This window comes from Aplysia californica, unplaced genomic scaffold, assembly GCF_000002075.1.
Source record: "Aplysia californica isolate F4 #8 unplaced genomic scaffold, AplCal3.0 scaffold00180, whole genome shotgun sequence".
NCBI lineage: Eukaryota > Metazoa > Mollusca > Gastropoda > Aplysiida > Aplysiidae > Aplysia > Aplysia californica.
In genome coordinates this window covers 818,215-839,400 of record NW_004797450.1, presented here as the reverse complement: position 1 = coordinate 839,400, position 21,186 = coordinate 818,215, and the positions used below count along the sequence as shown (strand labels likewise).

At 38.7% G+C, this 21,186-nt stretch overlaps 1 protein-coding gene across 2 annotated transcripts; it reads right to left on the bottom strand.

Moving 5' to 3' along the window:
- Positions 1-4,357: 4,357 nt before the first annotated feature.
- On the bottom strand, positions 4,358-20,969 carry LOC101857642 (probable dolichyl pyrophosphate Man9GlcNAc2 alpha-1,3-glucosyltransferase). 2 transcript variants are annotated; one of them, XM_005098339.2, is made up of 14 exons: positions 20,839-20,969; positions 16,957-17,041; positions 15,174-15,263; positions 14,585-14,673; positions 14,107-14,195; positions 13,004-13,068; positions 12,154-12,339; positions 11,278-11,413; positions 10,405-10,490; positions 9,832-9,916; positions 8,379-8,449; positions 7,365-7,433; positions 6,585-6,711; positions 4,358-5,996 (listed from the first exon to the last, which is right to left on the bottom strand). In XM_005098339.2, exons 1-14 carry the CDS (start codon positions 20,966-20,968, stop codon positions 5,694-5,696), a joined length of 1,611 nt encoding a protein of 536 aa, XP_005098396.2. In that variant the 5' UTR covers position 20,969; the 3' UTR covers positions 4,358-5,693. The 2 variants fall into 2 exon arrangements, with proteins under 2 accessions (XP_005098396.2, XP_035825663.1); XM_035969770.1 differs by lacking the exon at positions 8,379-8,449 and having other exon boundaries at positions 5,908-5,996.
- Between the last annotated feature and the right edge of the window lie 217 nt (positions 20,970-21,186).

The window sequence follows — 21,186 nt, the reverse complement described above, 5'->3', positions numbered from 1 at the left end:
TGTTTGTTTACTTTTCATTTTTGTGTGTGAGATTATGTAGAATGCACATAGCAAAATTAGTGGGGTGTGGGAATTATTTTTTAAATACAGCAGTCTCCGCTAAAGATTGTACATAACGAGATAGTTCACTCCTCACTTTGAGGCAATTAAAAAAGTGTCCTCAAAATCCGGTGGACCCTCTTCGAAAAAGCGCTGACTTTGGAAACAGAGTTACCCTACTTGCATGAAAAACAGTAAAAGCGAAACTGACAAGCTGTGTTGTTCCTATTCTTCTGAAGAAGAAACGAAAGAGAGCTTCAAAACAAAGACTGCAGCGCCATCTGAACCAATGCGCGGACTTCTGCGGACACTTTTTTGGCCAAGTGAACTATCTTGTTATGTGCAATCTCTATCTCTGCCCAAGATCCCGGTGCTTGGGAACAAGGAAAATGCGTGATCTTAGGGGACGCACCAAGGGAAGAATCTTCAGTGACCTATGTTCAGGCTCACAAGCAGTAAAATTGTTTCCCCTTCACTCTAACTCTAAAATGAACTGACGTGACCCCAGGGTGGGTTTATAACTTACTGCGAGCAAAGAATGACCAGTCACATTGGAATGAGACATGCCATTTTCACTTATTATCCTATTATGAGTCTCAAGATCTACTCTTATCCCATTGCTCCTCCAGTTCACCTCTCTGACATTTATAGCTTTCCATCTAAGAAGCCGTCCCTTTTCCCCACGGGAAGTCAATTTGTGATGGTGTTATATATATAGCAACAAACATGACGCAGCAATAATCTCCTTTTTTTTTGACATACAATTGGGGGAATTTTTAAATTTTATTTTTATGTTGAGTAGACTAAGCATAAGTGCTGCTTTACTCTTGCACCATGATGAGAATTCAGGTAAAGAATGAGCTAGATGTAATTCTAATGTTTTTAGTACCGATTCTAATTGCTTTTTTGGTGAACATGCGATCATCACTTTCAATTTTCTCATTACGCTGAAAATTTCATAATGGTCGGGGTTATTTTTGCCTAGATACATGTATAGTACTGATGTACCCTACCTAATCCTAAGTGTTGTGCACTCTGCGTGGGTAGAAATTAAACGAAGCAGGATCTTAGGAGGAGACTGCTGTACAAAGAATACAATGTACAAGAGAAAATTCTGGGCCTGAAGTTCTATTAGCGCGGCATGTCAGACTGTATTGCTTTTCATTCTATTAACATTAATGTAGAATCCTTCTATCCTTCCTCTGTCCTGTACTGTGTGTGATGAGATCGTTCCTCCTTTTTTCCAACACAATTAAGTCTCTGTGTCTACCTCTACAAGCACAAGATGATTGTAAATATTCCACACCTCCATCAGCAAGGGTTTAGATCTTTTATTTATGAGGCAGGCTGCTTCCGCCTTGCCTGCCAGGGAGGACTCGGGCTGAGTGTGATTCGGCATTCTGGTGCAACGATGGGAGATCAGATACAGTGGTTGAACTTGACCAGAATGGTCAGTGATTCAAGATCACAAAGAAAAATGTCTGTTGTAAGCAGGTGGCTGCTATAGACAGGGTCTGAGTTATGGTCATAAACTGGCTTAGACAGTCAACAGATGATTTAAAGTGTGAAATTTTAATTGTATCTTTCCATTTCATTTAATAAAATTTGTTTTACTTTGTATCTTTGATAAGAGCTTCTTTCATTGATTGAGCGTACCCAATCTGAATCTGAGGACAGGCTGGCGAAAAGCTTACTTGTAGCAAGGGACTGCTATGATGAGTAGGTTTTGAGGCCAACTTGTCATGAAAATGACTGACCATGGCCACGTTGGACAAGGTCCTCTATCATCTATGGACAGGTTAAAAGTTTCAATACCACTGAAAATAATATGTGTAGGTGTCACGAAACAGTAGCGAACGGTGCAAGTGACTGCTATGGAGAGGTGACCATTTTGGCAGGTCCGACTGTACTCCATAAGTAAGATACAAGTTGTTTCTTTGGAGGGGTGTTTCTTACTCTTACACTGACCTAATGGGAAAAAATTGTGTTTGCAGTTAGTTAAGCTTGGTTCCAAACACTTATTTCAACCCAGAGAATGGACCTCCATTTCAACTTCCACCTTTGATAAAACTCAAGAAAACGAATGGAGAGCATTGAAAACTTTCAACAACTTTCTACATGAAAATCTTTAGATTATGTCTACTTCGCACTCAAGCACGCTTAAGCTTTCTCCCGATGACCGTGCTTAAAGCCAGCATGGACTGTATCCCTTAGACACGCACGAAATACTAAAAACACAGGAATATTACTAGCACTTGCTTGCTCACACTATCTTTTTACTGAATAAAAAGCGTTCTTTTTCTCAGTATTTAAGCTGGACGAAACCAGTAACAACATAATAAGTATGGCTACATATTTGAAATAAGAAACAAAGCATTATTGAAATGTACATAAAATCAACAGGGGTTTAATCACAAAACATGACCTTCATTAATCCATGCATTCAAATTCAAGACTTGTAAACCAACACCATTTCTGTGTACTAGTCTCCACCGGTAAACAATAAAATGAAGAAAGTAGATAATCATGAATGAGCACAGCTATTGATTACCCATTATTGTCCACCACAATGAACAAATTCATACAAGGAAAAGACTTGATAATGCATCTATCTTTCAGTGCACTATCTCGAAAAATCCAAGGAGTTTTTCTAAGCGATTTTCTGCTGCTTCCAAAATGGGAGAGCTCTGCTTTGTGAACCCTACATTGATACAGGTCACTTTGATGGATTTACAATGCAGTGATCTCCAGCTAATAATACATTATTACAGCATAACTCTCTCATACTGTTCACCCGCCATCCATGTTCAGTCACTGGCCTTCCTCACTGCAAAAAATTTTGTCTCACACGCACGCTCATATGACCTTATGTAGGTGCAAGTGGGATAAAACTTTTACAAAACTAAAACTTAACTAAACAAATTGCCCCAATGTCTTTTTCTTCAAAGCAAAGCAGCAATTTTAAGTATAGGAGGGTATGTGGTGCTAGCTTCGCTTCCATCAGTTCCAAGCAAAATGAGTCATTTTATGCATGGCTGTTGTATGACCGATTATGCAAAATTATAAACACACTTCCTTCATTTTCCCCATAAGATAAACTGCTAGGGGCACGAACACACTACTACACTTCCATCTCTGTTACTGTTAGAGTAGGTAGGCCTATATATCATCACTTTCTCACAACTCAAAGCACCACACAAACATTCTCCAACAGTCAACATTTCAGTAAGCAACATGGTCATGACAGTATTGATAGCGATCATAAAAATGAACTGGTTTGTCTCAAACTAGGAAGAAACACAAGGAATTTTTCCCCCTGTAATGCCCATTCAACATTTAATTGTTGCCCACAAACATAGTCTAGCAAGCACATACTGTATTGCAGGACACAAATATCTTTTCATTCAATACGAATTCAACTGTGTAGCCTACGTGTGTTAAATACAAAGAATATATGTGAGGCATCGTGGTGAAATCAGGCACTCGTCAAAATACTGAATTCAAAGAAACCGGCATTTTCCTGCCAGATTGGAAATTTTTCTCGAATTTTTGTTTTTTGGCCCAATACCTTTTAGGTCTGTATAAAAACACGTTTCTGTATGGATTTTTACTGAAAAAGGCTGATTAAAGGCACCAAAATTGCAGATGTTCAGCTTCCTATGACTCTCAAGCTTTGGAAGTCATCGAACTTTGGCGGCCATTCTCTTGCTAATTTTACCACTGAAATCAGGCGACCCCCACCTCCTTCAATTCCAAATATCTCGACTTCTATTCAAGATAGACTGGTATCATTTTTCCTCTAAAGCAAGGCAAATGAACAAGCTTTGAAATGAAATCAATAACTCTAAATGCCAAAAAAATTGACGATCGCCTGCTGTATTTTTTAAAAATTCGGAACCTGAAAATCTCTTTGCTATGTGCGTGTTTCATGTTTCACTATATGCTTGTTCACGATGTGCTTGCTTTGACTGTATATATAATGCCACCCAATACATATATATACATACAACCTATTTTAAGCCACTTCACAGGGAAGAAGTGGCAAGAAAAAAAACCCTCCACATCGGGACAGACATAAAATAAAAATACACTGTCGTCCCTTGCAGTTTTCATAAATATTTATTGAATACAGTGGAACTCGGATTCAACGAGGAGATGAATTCCCCGTCTTTTTCCTTCTTTAACACCAATAACAATAACCTGGATTAAAAAAACACTTAAATCAGCAAGCTCGGATTCAACGAGGTCGCTTCCAGGGTGAACACCCCCTGCAGACGCGGCTTCGCTCATTTTTCTCACACAACCTTTTTCTCTTCCCGGAAACCATCATTCTTTCGTACATACTACAAACACATGCGTTGTTGGCACGCGCATGTGTGCTTGTGTGCGTGTCGGGGTGGGGGTCACAATCTCACCCCCCCCCCCTCCCTCGGCAACTGATCAATATTACAATGATAAGCTAGTCATGACGTAGATCTACGTAATGAATTAAGCGCTGGTCTATGGAATCAAAATAAGTTGCCATATGCTAGGCTAGGCTCTATAACACCAACACAACTTTTTGGTGAACAATCGAGATGACACAGGCTTGCATTTGAACGAATTGGTCACTGTTATTAAAAACGGAGATGCGACATGAAAGCATTGAGGTCGCGAACTCTCAGTGCAGTCTCACCGTCGCCAACTCGGGTTCTGTTGTTTGCGTGACGTCACCTGACTGGACTGGGGACAATTTTAAATGGCCATTTCAGAGCTTGTGCTTAATGTAGACAAACACTATGTTACACTAATTACATTTTTTAAATCTGCGTCATCAAATTAGGGTGGTCACCGAGCAGCATTACATAATATTTTAGGAAATTCATGTTTTTCCCCCCTAATAAAATGCTTCATAAATACCAGCTGTACCGTGGTGTAATTTTTTGCTTAGATCTAGATCTAGGCCTTAGGCGCCCTCTATGTGGATCAGGCAGACACCTACTGGCGCTGGTCAGAGTCGATCTTCAGTTGCTTGAGTTTCGGCTTTCTCTTTGTTTTCGCCCTTGCTCAGTGTCTGTAATTATCTACCTAAAACCGCATATTTGCTATAACGAACACTTGCATTCAATGAGATTTTAGGTCAGGGCCTGCGACCTCGTTGAAACGAGTTCCACTGTATATATATTTCGTCTAATGCTAATAAATGATAAATAATAATGGTCTTTCCAATCAGAAAGAATAAACAGATACAGATCTCAGTATGTTGACAGACTCCTTCAAGTAACGTGGGTAAATAACCAATAATTTATGACACATTCTCTCCCGTGGGTCAAGTGCGTGCATGTTCTTTTCGTTTTTCAAACACACACAAATTTTGAATTTTGATCCACGAGAGTACCTTTGGGCAACTAATTAGTTAATGGAGGGACCCGAAATCAATCCCAGGGAGAATACTTCATCAAGTGAAATGATATAATACAAGTCTCAACAGGCAGGGTAAAATTGATTGCACTAGTCCTTACAATAATAATAAATGAGTCCTTTTCCATTAACTTTATATGGAATGATTTCCGACACTGTCTCTATTTTTCTACACTGAAACATAAAACAGTGCTAATGAACACGGTTGACCTCTTTTAAATGAAAAAAACAACTATTCATCTATGAAGGAGAAATCACTTTCTTTTCCGGCTTCTCAGATTAAAATTTCTCTGCTCTACATTCTGTACCGATGATCGGGGAGAAGAAATTTTATCGTCCTCGTAATCATCCCTTTTCTTCGCTGCGTCAGCAGCAAATATAAACTTGGTAAGGGAACTGCCAAATTGTCTGGCATGAAAATAAACAGCAAACATCATGAAGTGAGCGCAAGAGTAGATGGCAATCAGAAGGGTGAACAGGTCTGGATACCTCACAGGTGGCTTGACCAACAGGAAAACCAAGGACACTCCTACAGCACCCAGAATGGACATCTGAAACTGAGAATTCCAAACATTTTGTGTTTGAATTTAATAAAGTGAAGTACATTGACACAACAATAATCCTTTAGCGTTGGGAATGAGCACGACAGACATGCAGGTGCAACAGAAGGAACATAAAGAAGTAAGACCAACCAGTAGCAGCCTCCAACCACCCACAAATCAATAATTAATACAAACTGAACTATAGAACATTCTGAGTAATTATAATAGATAGTTCGCAGGAAAATAGTTTCCTGTCAATCGCACAGCATGGTAACCTGTAAGATATTTAAATATCATTTACATGTTTAATCAAATTTCACCGACTGCTTTACCAATGACACATTTCATCAAATTATACTGGTAATTAGTTGATGTAATCAAATTTTTCCGACAACAATACCTAAAACAAAAATCAGTCACAAATGGGAAAGAACAAAGAGTATCAAATTCTTTTCAGTAATTTGTCAGAAAACATATTTGCAGGAAAAATACCACATATGAAAACAAAACACTTACAAATAAAATAAAAATGCTATTCTAACATCAGAGAGCTATGAAGTTGTTTTTGTTTTTGGCTAATAAAAGCATCAAAGTGATCCTTACAATGAGTTTTAACTCCCTCCTGATGCCCTCAGTCGGCCGCAGATAATAGTGGAGGATAATCCAGAACAACAACGTCGTTGCAATGACAGGGATCAACAAGCCATCCTTCAGCAACAAGGGCAACATGCTGTAATAGGAAAAAAACAACCTTTACAAACATTTAGAACTTTTTCTCATTTTGCAAGCACCATGAGAATTTTACATTTGTTTTAGTAAGAGTTAACACGTATACATCATAATTGCTGAAGGTTAGAAGTGTTACTAGAGAGTAACATACAAAAAAAAAAGGGAGAGGTGATGATAGATGTTTGATTGGAAAGAAGAAGCTTACCACACCGGTGAACCTGCCAACCACCCATCCAACATTCACACCCATGAGTAATCTAGATCTAGCCTGAATATCTAATTTTTCTATAACTCGTTCACACCTAAGACACTTGCCATCATATGACACTTTTCCACTCACAATCCGCCACGGTTGGGATATCCAATTAACTGATAATAAAGGAAATCTTCTTGTTCTTATATAATTAATAACATTATCAGCAAGAATTTCAGTTTGATAATATTTTCAGGTTTCTCATAATATCTTTAGTTTCACAACCTGGCTACCACAGAGCAAGTTAAGTTCGTTTGAATCTGATAATTTTTTCAATGATTCCTTAAATGTTTCTTTTTCAGAATCGAGCTTGAATCTAGAGAGTATGGAGTTAGATACTCCATTTCCTTTCAGGTGAGGGAAATATTTTCAGAACAGGGCCTCAGGTGTGTGACTCTTACCTGAACACAGAGATTTGTAGGAACCAAAGGACGATGAATGGATCTCTGGCTACCACTAGGCAGGCAGGTCTGGAACAATCACAGAATTCGATTTTATAATGATGAAAGCACAAAGTCAAAGAAATATTCCACATATTTTATTCTTCATTTGAGTTTGAATCACGTCAGAACAGTGACTGTTATCAATGCGGGAAATAGCAAGACAGACAGAGAGAAAAAACAGAGAAAGAAAAGCTCTTGGAGTTGGAGAACAGCCCTTATTTCAGTGTGTGAAGAACAATGACCACAAAATCAAATTTGTACGTGTTTTTTGCTTGAGTTTTTTTTTTCAGTGTAAGGGTCTGTACATATGTGTGTGTATGCTCATGTGTGTGTGTGTGTGTGTGTGTGTGTGTGAGTGTGTGTAATTTAGTGTAAATATATCGTTCCAATGTCCCTTAAAATGTTGATAAATTCATTTCTACCCTGTGCGAATTGACCATGAAAACAATAAGATTTCATCATTACAAAATGACCAAAATAAAATATGGCCTAAATACATAGCATTTAGTTACCTGTTAAAATTTCCCCATTGTTCATCATCACTTGCTTTGATTTTGATAGCATTAACCACTTACATCCCAATTCATGAGAAAGTGGACTTTCAATAATAACAATAATAAGCATATTATCATATCCATGATCTATAGTATTCTTTGGCCACTTTAGTTATTATTACCCCAGCAGACCCTAGAACACTCAAAAACATTCTTGGCTTCCCAGGAAGCATACAGTGCAAGCTGCAGATTGCACACGCTCAAACACTAACAACTGACAAGATCTTTTGTTGTCTACAGCTGGGTACTCAATTCAAACTGGGTGAAATGAGGAAAATGAATAAAAAGTGCCTTTCACAAGGACACAATGGTGTCATTTGAACCCTACACCTGAAAGTTGAGAGTCTGAGAACTTAACCACTAGGCCACAGGCGCCACAAATTTCATTTGCATAACTGCACTTCTGAAGTGTACTTACATAGTGGCCAAAAGAATAGTCTTTTCATGAACATGGAAGGAAAACAGGAAGAAAATCAAGGATGAATTTATCTGAAATAACAAAAGAAAAAATAATTAAAGAGAATCAATTCGTAAAGTATGACAATAATAAAACATTCTGAATACAAACTAAAACCTTTTTTAAAAATTTGCAATTAATAATTTATATCATTCAAACTATAATTTACACAGAACTAATCCATCATCTAAAATGTTTGGCTGAAGTTGATAAAACAACCAATGGCCAAATTTTCAGATAAAAGAATCCTGGCCTTTTCTTGCGCAAATGTCTTCCCAGCTTTGCTATCAAGCGACAAATTTGACTCACTTCCCTTTGAACCGCAGGGCCATTGAATCGAAAAGCACATTCTTTTTAACTGAGATCAGTTTCAGAAGTCAAGTCCAAATACAGCACAACCTCTAGGAGACCCCACAAACATCAGACAGTATTAAGTAGTAATGTTACAAACTTACAGTATGAGCAAAGTAATGTATTATTATTTTTTGTTGTTCTAGTTCTAGTAAGAGTTTTACGGCACTTGAAACACAATAAGGTCATATAAGTGCCGAAGATTAGAGGTGTTACAAGAGAGTAACAAACATAAAAAAGAAGGAGGGGAGATAAGGACGACAGATGTTTGATAGGAAAGAAGGAGCAAACCACACCAGAGCACCCGCCAACCACCCACTGAGCAAAGTTTAGGTTTACTGTTTTAAAACACTTGCAAAAATAGGTCATATAAGAGCTGAAGGTTAGTGGGGCTACTAGAGAGCAACATATAAAGAGAAGAAAGAGGAAAGATGAAACAGATGATACATGTTAGATAGGAACGAAGGAGCAAATCGCACAAGAGAACACACCAACACAGAGTACATTTTTGGGGGGGTAAATGTTTTACTGTGCTCACAACTGCATAAGGTCATATGAGCGCGCAGGACACATTAAAAATTATCAGTTGGTAGGAAATTTTGAATTTCACTCGTGCGGCAGCCGCAGCCTACTCTAATCGATTTTAGACCACCAAGGGATCTTTAACAGGCGCAACTTGCACATGGGACCTCTGAGATTTTTCGCCCTTGTCCGAGAAGGCTAGGTGTAGATCTTTCCTACCAGAAGATAATGGGTGTGGCTGGAAGACAGCAGTAAGAGGGAGTCAAGGAATAGCAGTAGAAAGGCTGCAGAAAGAGTCAGAAGCCCAGAAGAAGGGACAAAGGAGGTGAGGGGGTGGGGGCAGAAAGCAGATGATAGAACATTGTTAGAGAACAGGAAAAGAGGTGAAAGGAGACAATTTTATAGAGCAGAAAATTTTTCCGTCGCTACCCGTATTCGAATCGGGGACCTTTGAATGAGAGGTGAACACCTTAACCTTTAGGCCACGAGTGCCCCCAACAGAGTACAGTAAACACAGCACAGGATAAGTCAAATTACTTACAGAAGCATAGTGAAAATTTTTCATGTTTGGATTCATCAAGAGGTGGAAGAAAGAAGGCAGTAAAAACACAGCAGTTGTCGCCAAACTGTGAAGTAAACAGAATGCGTGATAAAATGTAAAAACCTGTTCAAAATCCCTGGGTGATGGCTGGGCAAAACAGTATAAACTATAAAAGCATCCAAAGGAATTGTCCTGGGTCAAAGAGTATGTATAAGATACATCACTCCTAAAAATAGAGTCCTCCAAAACGTATGCAATTCAACAAAGAAGTTGCAGCTAGCACTGTTATAATGGATGAGTTGTTTCATTGCTCAAGTAGACAAGTAATTCTTCCTACTGAAAAATCTTTCCATAAGTAGAACTAAATATGTGGACTGCAACCACACTTTTTCAAGTAAGAGAGCAACAATTTTGTTCAAAATCTTAATAGATAAAGTACTTTTTCATCAACTTTTTAATAGAGTTTTATAGGGCTATGAGTTTAGTATTGACTGAAAGCACATTTTTGAGAGAAAGCTGAGATACTTGCCAAGATGGATGTTTTCTAAACTGACAGAACATTCAGCCTCTTACCAAACAAAGGCCATAGCTGCTTGAGACAACATCTCCTTAAACTTGATCAGAATAGACACAGAACACCAAAAATTTGCAACCTTGTCCTGAAAATAAAATCAGTGAGCTCAATGTTATTACACTATAATAAAATATCTCATATATTCACTCTCAAAGTACATAAAGAGTATGTCAAGTACAAGACCTGCCACATTTCACCAAAAATACAAGTTTAGTTTTAGTAGAGGTTTTACGGCGCTCGCAACTGCATAAGGTCATATGAGCGCCAGAAGATTAGAGGTGTTATAAGAGAGTAACAAACATAAAAAAGAAGAAGGGGAGATAAAGACGATAGATGTTTGATAGGAAAGAAGAAGCAAACCACACCAGAGCACCCACCAAAAGTACAAGCAACCAGACAACAGCATTAATTACACATAAATGAAAACTCTCATGAATACACTATTTAAAGCAACACCAATACCAGATATCAACCATGAACTGTCCCTCCAAGAACAAGCAATCATCTTCAGATTAAGAACACAACACACAAGACTCAGATAAGACAGACAGATGTTTTAAACTACTACAATCACCAATATGCCAGTGTGAAGAAGCGGACAAAACTGTGGAACACATTTTTCAACAGTGCAAGACACACAGGGCCCTGAGACAGGAAACATGGTCAACCCTATTGACACATCAAGAGAAGCTGTATGGGCTATCAGAAGAACTGAGCAGGATGGCCCAGTATATGATAGAAACCAGACTTCAATAATGCGATAAGAAGAAGACCAAAAGACCAAAAACACATGTGGTTATGGCATTCTTGATCAGCTTTGGTGATGCAGAGTTTGGTTCCGACTTAATTGAGTTAAAAAGTAGAAAACTCACCTCATAAAGTCCCCTCTTCACGGGGAACAGCCGATGGACTACAGCCAGAGCCGAGTCTACGCTGTGCAGGAACGGTGACCACAGAGCTATGAACGTTATCGCAACCACCAGAACCAGCATTGTGAACTTGAACAAACTGAAAAATACATTAATATCATCATAAATAACGTTATGGAATCCGGGAAACAGAGAAATTAAGTCACAAAACTTTCGTAAATATCAATTAAAAGTGACAGTTTAGTCTAGGCTTAGTAAAAGTTTTTCGGTACATGCAGCACAAATAGGGCATGGATATGTGCTGAAGATTGAGGTTTTACTAGAGAGTAAAATACAAACAAAAAAGAAAAAAAAAGGAGAAGAGGAATGGATAATGGACATTCAATAGAACAGAAGGAGCAAACTACATCATAGCCAACCACCCTCATGGAATCATTGAAGAAGAAAAATAAAACCACCAAATGTTCTTAAAAATCAATTAAAACAGTAAGAAACACTAATAATTAAAACAGAATGAGTTGTGATGGCAAATACTATTACAACACAAAATTCCATAACACTTTCTTACAGAATTTTCAATACGCAAAACCATCATGAGACAAGCACAGGACAAAGATTATCATTTGTAGATACTGCAGAGAGCCTTCTATATAGGTTCTATTTTATTACTGAATTTGACTAAAAACGTGTTTGATTTTCAGTTGTGAGTCGAATTGGTTATATTCTGCCAAAATGGTTGCTCTTGCTCCTCCATAAAGGAAAATCTGGCTGGTCCAGACTGAATTAAATGAAATCCCTTAAAAGTGTGTACTCAATATGAGATCAACTTCAAATAGCATGCAAAGAACAAGAATTACGTGAACTTGATAAGTGTCTCACCCTTTGGAGGGATTCGTCTGTCTGATGCAAGAACCGAAAAGGTAGGCAAAAAACGGCAAGGCGTGGTACAACTCCATCTGTTTGTAGTTGAGAGAAAGGCAAAAGAGGAAGGCACCGACCAAGTCAAACCCTCGGGTCAGGGCAGAAGAGGCCAGGACCACAAGACCCAGACTTATACTATTGTATCTGGACACAGAGTCAAGGAAATATAAACATGTTTGTTTTGTTTTGTAAGAGTGAAGATTAGCTCCTTCTCTATTATCAAACATCCATAATCCTTATCTCTCCCCTTTTTTTTTGAGCTTGTTACTCTCTTGTAACACCTCTAATCTTCGGCATTTATATGACCTAGTTGTGGTGGAAGTGCTGTAAAAAAAACTCTTATTACTAAAACTAGACTGGCCCACAGGCTTGTCAAACAAGTTTTTCAAAACCCAATCAGGGACATATAGCTTAATAACACTAAATTACGTAACTACAAACACAATTTCATCAGGTGAGACTGATTTTGGTATTGTGTATGGGATAGGACTACAATGTCCTCTCAATATTCCTGATTGCCGAATCTGGGACAGTCTCTGGAATTTCAGGACATTGGGCAAACCTGATCACATCAATACAATTATAATGGTAACTAAGTGGCGGGAGAGGGTGAGGGGCTGGGGCAAGATAGGCAGACAGAAACAAAAGGAAAGAAAAGAAGTATGACATCTCTACAAATAGCATCTTCCAACCACCTGCAAAATGTCATAGAACAGTGACTTATAAATCATATGTCAACTCTGAAAAATTTATTTCAACCTAGGGGAATTCATAAAAAATTTCCATCTACAATATCATCAAAGGATACTGGAAATGTCCACTGTCCACCAACACCAGACCAGGGTAGCCAACGAGGACCATGATGCGTTTGAGCTGTAAGGTAAAAAAAGATCTGTCAATTTAAGGCCCATGGATTTGGTGGTAAGATTTTTAAACAGAAAACATACGAGGCGAGAAATACAAAACTGACTTGTGTCCTAAATTGCAGTGATGTTTTGTTTGCTTGAGTAGAGAGGAGTGCATTGACGCAATTAGGATTATTTCATGCGGGGAGAAGGTAATATAGACAGACAGACAGAAATAACAGAGGGAGAGTAAAGAAGTAGGCCCAACCAGTGGCACCTTTCAACCATCCACAAAAAATTACAGTGAATGACAAATAATTCTTTTTTTAAGTTTCAGTAAAAAGCTCATTGACACAATAATAGCATTCAGAACTGAGAAAAAGCAATACAGACAGACACAAACAACAGAGCAGAGAGTAAAGAAGTAGGGTCTACCAATGGCGCTCTCCAGCCACCCACATGATGAGTCTGTCAGGAAATGGTCACATTTCACCCACAGGTAGAAAAGATTATGAATGCATTAAAGAAGATAAGTTGATGCAGCACATCTCATTAAAGTTACAGCACCCATCATCCATTTGTACACCTGTTACATAGCATATCAGCAGGTTTTTGTATTGAGTGCATTCAAATTGATGGCTGAGTGCAAGACTGACATTAATCAAATTGCAAAATGGTATTTGTCGGAGTCTCGCATCCAGCCATTAAAAAGGTAACTGAATGAATCACAAGCAGGAGAGAGTAAGAGATGACAATTAAAGTTGGAAATAAGAGATGGTCAATATATCATTTATGTATTTTGATACAGATAAATGATAAATGTGTCAATTCAAAGCGTAATCTAAAACAATGAATACAGACTGGCAAGCATGTGTGAGGTAGAAATTCTCAGAGTTACGTGGTCATTTCTACACCACAGTATAAGACTCCGCCGAAGGTCACTTTTCAAAATAATGTACGGTGAAGTCCTGCACTAAGCAGTCTATTTTCATGGATGGTATAGTAAACGTATATAATGCACAAGATGAAATTATTGATCAAACACAAAAAGGAAATCATTACTTACAATACTAGCTTCGTCTCTTTTCCCACTTCCTTCCAACATGAAGAAAGCGGCAGCAGAGGGCAGAAAAAGCAAAGCGTCCATCACGATGACTGTGAACAGTAACACAGTAACATTCAATAACTATTTCTCTTCTTAAATATTTTGATTTCTTTAATAGCTCACACAACAAAGCACAGCAATGGATGAAACAATATGGAGGAAAACAAAATGCGCTCCACTTTTAAACTTTAAAGAAATTGTGGAAGAAGAGTTCAAGGGAAATAAAGGTTTCATTATTTGTGAGATGTCTAACATATTTTTCAGAATTTAATTCTATTTCCTTTATCTACATAGTCCAAAATACATGTAGAGCAAAACCTTATTAAAAAAGGTTGCAAAATGTAAAAATAAGAACATATTATCATTGAACATTAGCAAAAAAGACTCATATTCAAGACATCAGATGTTTAAGTGTCAAATGAGAGGCAAAATAAATTACCTGTAGCCCTCATGAAGAACTTCACTTGAGGAGTTTCTATTCCTCTGGACTCATGCAATGCCACAATACTGCTGTTGACATGCTGTGCTCTGGAGAATAATAATGATAATAGATAGCATTCATATAGCACAAATCCCAGCTCAACAGCAAGCTCTATGTGCTTCACAATCTATACCATTACCCCAGCAGACCTGAGAGCATTCTGAAACAACCTAAACTTCCAGGGAAACATACAGAGCAAGCAGCCATTTATAGGCGCTAAAACACTCACATACTGACAAGATCTTTCGCTGTCTATGGCCTCACGATTGCGAGTCCGGTAGTCTAACAACTAGGCCACCGATGCCACGAATATACACACAACTGCATAATTGAAAGCATGGAAAAATATGCCAAAACAGTACACCAAAGTATTAGAAAAATAATAAGCATTAATAATAGATCAAAAGTTCACTTCATGATATTAACCGTTCGGTTAGAATGCCGGTTTTGCAATGATTTTTCCACTTAAAAATCTTATTTTTACATATTTGCTCTCAATGTGCATATTATAATTAAAACTAAAATGTTAACGAGAAATAAATTTTACATCTTTCCGTTGAGCATCATGTGGTAGGCTGTCAAGGGGGGGTAATCAAGTCCCCAGTACTGCAAGTCATTGTTGGGGGTGTCGACATACCTAGGAAATAGAAAAAAATCTTGTCTCATAAAGTGGAAAAATTAACAAAGAAAGGATTACTGCACAGGGTACCCTAGTCAGTAGCACTCTCTCAACTTTTGAGGTTGAACATACATGCGGATTGAGAACATGTGAACAGTTTTGAGGCAAATGCAACACATACCAAATTCTAATTCTAATATGTCAACATTTGAAAATATCCTTTTAAATGGTGGGGGAAAAAATCTCCTCTGACACCAAATTGTCTTTCCCCAAAGTGCAATATATATCCTTCTCTATAACTATAACTACAAGGAATAGACAGATCATACATTTTTTATTCTGGTTGAAACAAGAAAAAGCGTAATAAATCTAAAAATGTCAATACAAGATAAATCCCACTTTGCCCCCCCACACCCACACACAGAGATTTTTCAAAGTATTTTTGCTAATAATCGTGACAGTAAGATTCTCATGCTTAAAGGCCACATTTGAAAAAGTATGAGAAACTGTGACAGCTCTTTCAGCAAAACTTCCGAAAAGATTATAAATGTATCTGTCACTCTTAGCATAATTTAGTTTATGAGGTGAGCTAAATTTAACTACAGTCGAACTTGCCATAACGGAAACCTGTCTTAATGGAATCTTCCCGCTCCCCCCTTGATATATTCCTCTTTAATTACCTGTATAAAACGGAAACCTGTCCAAGGCGGAAACGGAAAGAAAAATGCACTCCCTTCCAAGGATTTTACCTGTCTTAAGAAGGAAAATGCTTTGCCAACTCAGCACTGATTATGAACAAAACTCACAATTTTGGTTCCACTAGCTCTAAACTTAACCCCATGCTGCCAGGCGAAGAAGGGGGAGTTGGGGTGCAATTTGAGGGTAGACGTTGCCTCATCTATGTGAGCCCTGAGCTACAAAGATGGTCAGGGTGGTGTGGGTGTGAAATCTCACGAGTGCCAGTGAAAGTGCTCAGTGGGACTCCAGCATGGAAACTTTCATTGGTAACCACAGGCCACAGGTGTGAAATTAGTTTGACCAATGCCTGCCGCCCCGATCATACAGCCAGCTGAGAAAAGAGTTCCTCGAATCATTGTTACATGGCAGTGAGGGGTGGCATTGGTTGACTGTGCTCATTACACCCATGGGTGGGGTTAAGGGTGGAAGCAAGGGAGATGTTCAAATGCTTCTATTTTTAATAGGTTTAACAGTGGTCCTAGGAAATGCAAGCACTGTGGTGGTAATTGGGTAAGACTGATGCATGTCATCATCAGAAAGTATAGCAACTGAGAGGTGTGAAGTTTTGACCACTTCTGATTGTTTGCCGACTGGACAAGCGACCCTTGATCCCACCAGCTGGGCCTTTGGACCCCCACCCCCACACCAATGAATTCCCCTAGATCTAAGTCTAAGACATTTTTTCTGGCTCCATTGCGATTCCGTCTTACACAAGTTCAACTGTACACTCTATGTGCTAGTCTCACTAGATCTCAGCCACAGAAATCTCTGTTCTCTTGTAATGTCATTCCATGCACTATGGAAAGTACTATTGAGCATCATCATTACTGTCTGGTAGTTCAAATTTATTCCCAAAAAATGTTACACCACTCGCTGTACAATTACTTATTTTTAGACTAAAATACAGCTAGACTGCTTATAAATCATGAACAAAGGGCATTGGATTTAAAATTTAAAAAATTCAATGACGAACCATTCTTTAAAAGGCAAATTAACAGTTATTTCCATCCAGTGTCTTTGTGCTTCAAAATCCCCAAACATTGGTGGCTTGCCTTCCCCTGTATTTAGAAAGAAGAAACATCAGAGAAAATTACCTCAACTGATAATAAGATTGACATAATAATAACAATAAAAATAATAATAAAAATAATAATAATAATAATAATAATAATAATAATAATAATAATAGTAACAATACTAATAATTAATAATAAGGAGGAGGAGAGGAGGAGGAGAGGAGGAGGAGAGGAGGAGGAGGAGGAGGAGGAGGAGGAGGAGGAGGAGGAGGAGGAGGAGGAGGAGGAGGAGGAAAAAGAAGAAGAAGAAGAAGAAGAAGAAGAAGAAGAAGAAGAAGAAGAAGAAGAAGAAGAAGAAGAAGAAGAAGAAGAAGAAGAAGAAGAAGAAGAAGAAGAAGAAGAAGAAGAAGAAGAAGAAGAAGAAGAAGAAGAAGAAGAAGAAGAAGAAGAAGAAGAAGAAGAAGAAGAAGAAGAAGAAGAAGAAGAAGAAGAAGAAGAAGAAGAAGAAGAAGAAGAAGAAGAAGAAGAAGAAGAAGAATTGCACCTAATTCCCAGAAGGCTCTCGGTGCTGTACAATACATAATATTTGCTCTACCTAACTGACAAAATGAAAGACAGAAAATGCACACTGTGAAACTGTTTCACAATACACATACACACACAACTCCCTGACCCACACACATTCTGACATACAAAAGCCACTGGCTGAGGAGACATGTTGAACAAACACGCCTAAACTTTTCTTAAATGAGTTTTTCATTGCCATGATCATAACCTGTGACCTCTGAGCATGAGCCTACTAGGACTGTACGAGGCCAGCCAACAAGTGCTAGCTATGGTTATTGCAAAGTCTGTTGTGAGCTATATAACATACAAAAAAAAGTTTAGCTTAGCACCTGTTGCATCTAAGAGCGAAAATGTCATTCTTTTCCTTACTCTTCTCTAAACATAACAAATTTCCTTCAGCATAGGACCTCGGAGGTGCTTTTACTCCAATACTCATTATTTTTTAATTTAAAAATGGTCCTCAAAAATCTCTAGATAGTCTATCCAGACTATCCCAAGAAAACTATTTGTTGTTCTTTGGTTTTGTAACACATTACAAGACACAAATAAATCATTTCAAAGCAGTCTTCTCACCTTGTAGTAAGAGTAAGATTAAAATACAGTTCAGCATGCACATAGCAAAATCAGTGGAACACAGAAATCTTTTCGATGTACAAGAACTAATTTCACAATACAAAATTCAGGCTATTCAAGGAAGGTAAACAAAGTTAGTCCAACGGGCCAAATTTTTATATTATGAATTATGTGCCCTATGCCGTGTTACGTTCAAAGTCTCACAGATTTGGGTTTTTGACACTGATTCTTTAATTTACATTAGCTATGGATCCTCAGCTGTTTTTCCTCTTTTCATTTTGACTCCATCCTGGTCCACTCTCTACTGCAAGATCAATAATAATGTCTCTATCTTTGTAGAACACAGGCCCTATAATAAACACCACCCTACAAATGATGCACGTGATCACTGCAATATAAATGATTTACAGAAATTGAGTAATCTAGCTACCAAAGGCCCATTTTGTGACAGCGAAACCACCCTGCCTCCAGGGCATATTAAGCTTGAAATTTCATCTGAAGATTGTCTCTAGACATCTTGAACTATGAGCCTCTAAGAGAATTTTCACATCTCTGTCAAACCACGTTTCATAGGCAAGTGTTAAAGTGTGGTTAATCTTTATGAACGAAAATTCATCAAATTTTGATGCTTTCAGATGTGCTATAAATAGATCTATTATATTTTTCCTCCATTTTAGGCTAACATCATATTCATAGTCAAAGAAAACATGTCATATCCAACTTTTACTTTTAGACCTGCATCCAAACACCTGAGGCCTGATGAGGACTGAGGAGATGAAACAACAGTCACAACAATGCCACTTTTTTAGAATCTCGTTTTATTTTTACGTTGTGACAATTCGGACACGAAAACAATCCTGTGGAACCTCAGCCCTGGCCCCCCTAGGGTAATTTCCTGTAGAGATTGGTTTTCAGCACCCTTGAATGCCGAATGACCATTTCCCGGTCACAGCAATTTTCTGCAAGCTGCAAAGAAGCATTGGTCCAAAAAGAAAGAGAAGCACGCCATTCTCAAAAAGAAAAAGACCCACAACGTATGTTACTCGCATACTGTAGTAGAAGGACACGCGCGTCCGAATATACACGAGACCTCAAACTTAAACAGACACATCGTGTCCCAAGAGACGCAGCCATATTTTTACGAAGTGACTATTTCTTCAAATGCTCTGGAAAATAAACTTGACCTCTATTTTTCCAAACGGTTTCCGTTCTCTAGATTTTTGGGGGTTTTTTTAAAGCGAGAGTTTGACGTCATCTTTCATTGTGCCATTCTGCGAGGACTGGGAAGAAGCAATTTTTGCATCAAATTCAAATTCTAGCTCAGAAAGAGATTTTTTAAGTAGGCCTACTTCATTTGTGGTTGGGCAATGTTCCCCGACTATATTTCATTTGAAAATGCCTTCAAAAGGTTGATCCACTGCGAGAAAACAAGACAGCTCGACTTTGGAAGTAATCTATTTTGCATTTAGTCACCTTTAGCTCTACAGCAAAAACTATTTAAAAAAACACCTTATAAGCGCCTATACACACATACATGCGCGTGTGGGCCACTCCATTCGCAGATAACCAAAAAATATCGAGAACGGTAACCATTCGGAGAAATTGAATTCAAGTTTATTTTCCCGATCGTTCAGAGAAATAGAGCCGGCCTTATTTTTAACGGAGGACAGACGAAAGTGAACAATGCTCATAGCTTGGGCTTGATGCATCATGACAGAGTAAGGGCAGAACTTGCACTTAAGGACTACCCAAATAAGTAAGTCAAAGGTAAGATTGTACTTTACCGGAGCACCGGTAACCGCCGGTTGGAACTACTTTATTATGGCGCCCGTGGGGCCTAGTGGTCCACTATTTTCCCTTTCAGAGCTCCCCTACTCACTTTCCTACGTCCTCACCCTTCAACTGCCAACTACCGACTGACGTCTCTAACCGGGTTTTTCAGTCATCACGACTGTGCCACAGTGCCCTTTGACCCACGACCTGATACCTTGACGCTAACTGGTCAATCTAATCATGTGGTCCACTATTCTTCTTTGCTCGCGACTCTGCTGGGCCTACCCCCCCCCGGTCCGGCCAAGCACAATGAAGGAGGGCGAGAGATGCATGAGCGCTCATTTGCATAATTGCAACCCCCTCGGTCCTGCTCGCGACTCAGCGAACGCTGCGAAGCAAGGTTCGGCCTGTTCCAACCCTAATACCTCGATTGTCCACTTAGCCTTAGCACCAGGGTCCACTCATGTTATTGTTTTGCATTTGTGTGTGTTTTTTTTTTTTTTTGTTGCCAGGGGGTCACTGTTGTTATGATACACGGTGGGTCCGCCAAAGTTAAATCCCCTATCAACCCTCAACCACCACATCTCGCACACCTCCCCTCGCTGCTGGCTTGTGCGAAGTCGCCAGCGGAACTACCTCTTGTCCGCATCGAGAACTAGATTCTAGATTTAGGAGTCCGTAGTTAGGCTAGACGCGCGTAGTAATCACGGGCCCAGACGGGTGGTCCGGTAAAGAACAATTCAGCCAAGTCAAATCTTGAGAGTGGTAGTTTACTAAGTAAGAAATATGGAAATTTGACGAGAGTACCACACCAACCACTAACAACATCAACAACAAAAGTCGAAGTGACTGAAACTGAGACAGACATTTCCCTGTTACTGCAAGCGTGATTCTTTAAAAGAATAGCAACGATAACAGCAGCTTACCCGAGTGACCCCACATCGCCACTCCCACCCGAATAGTGAGAGACGCCAGAAATATAAGGAACAACTGGGAGAAAAACTCGTTGCTGAAACCGAAACGTTTAGACGTGGACGCCGCCATGATTTCGAACATAGCCCTAGAAACACAGTTCCTGTTTACAAGATAGACTATAAATTATAGATCGACATGTAAAAAGGCCGAGAACAACTTTAAAAATTTATTTTGCACTGTACATTTTGGGCGTTTAATGAAACATGAGTAATCATTATTTTAAAGTTGTAGAAATTTTTATATTCCTAACATACTGATTTGGTGAAATTTCCAAAATAGTAGGAAACAAAACGTTTTGT

Excerpts from the sequence above, each read along its gene's own strand:
- LOC101857642 (XM_005098339.2), bottom strand. The coding sequence starts at position 20,968 with ATGTTCGAAATCATGGCGGCGTCCACGTCTAAACGTTTCGGTTTCAGC. Across the intron at positions 14,674-15,173 it reads ATGATGCTCAACGGAAAGAT|AGCACAGCATGTCAACAGCA; the intron begins GTAAAATTTATT and ends ATTATTCTCCAG. Across the intron at positions 8,450-9,831 it reads AAAATTTTCACTATGCTTCT|ATAAATTCATCCTTGATTTT; the intron begins GTAAGTAATTTG and ends TTGTTATTTCAG.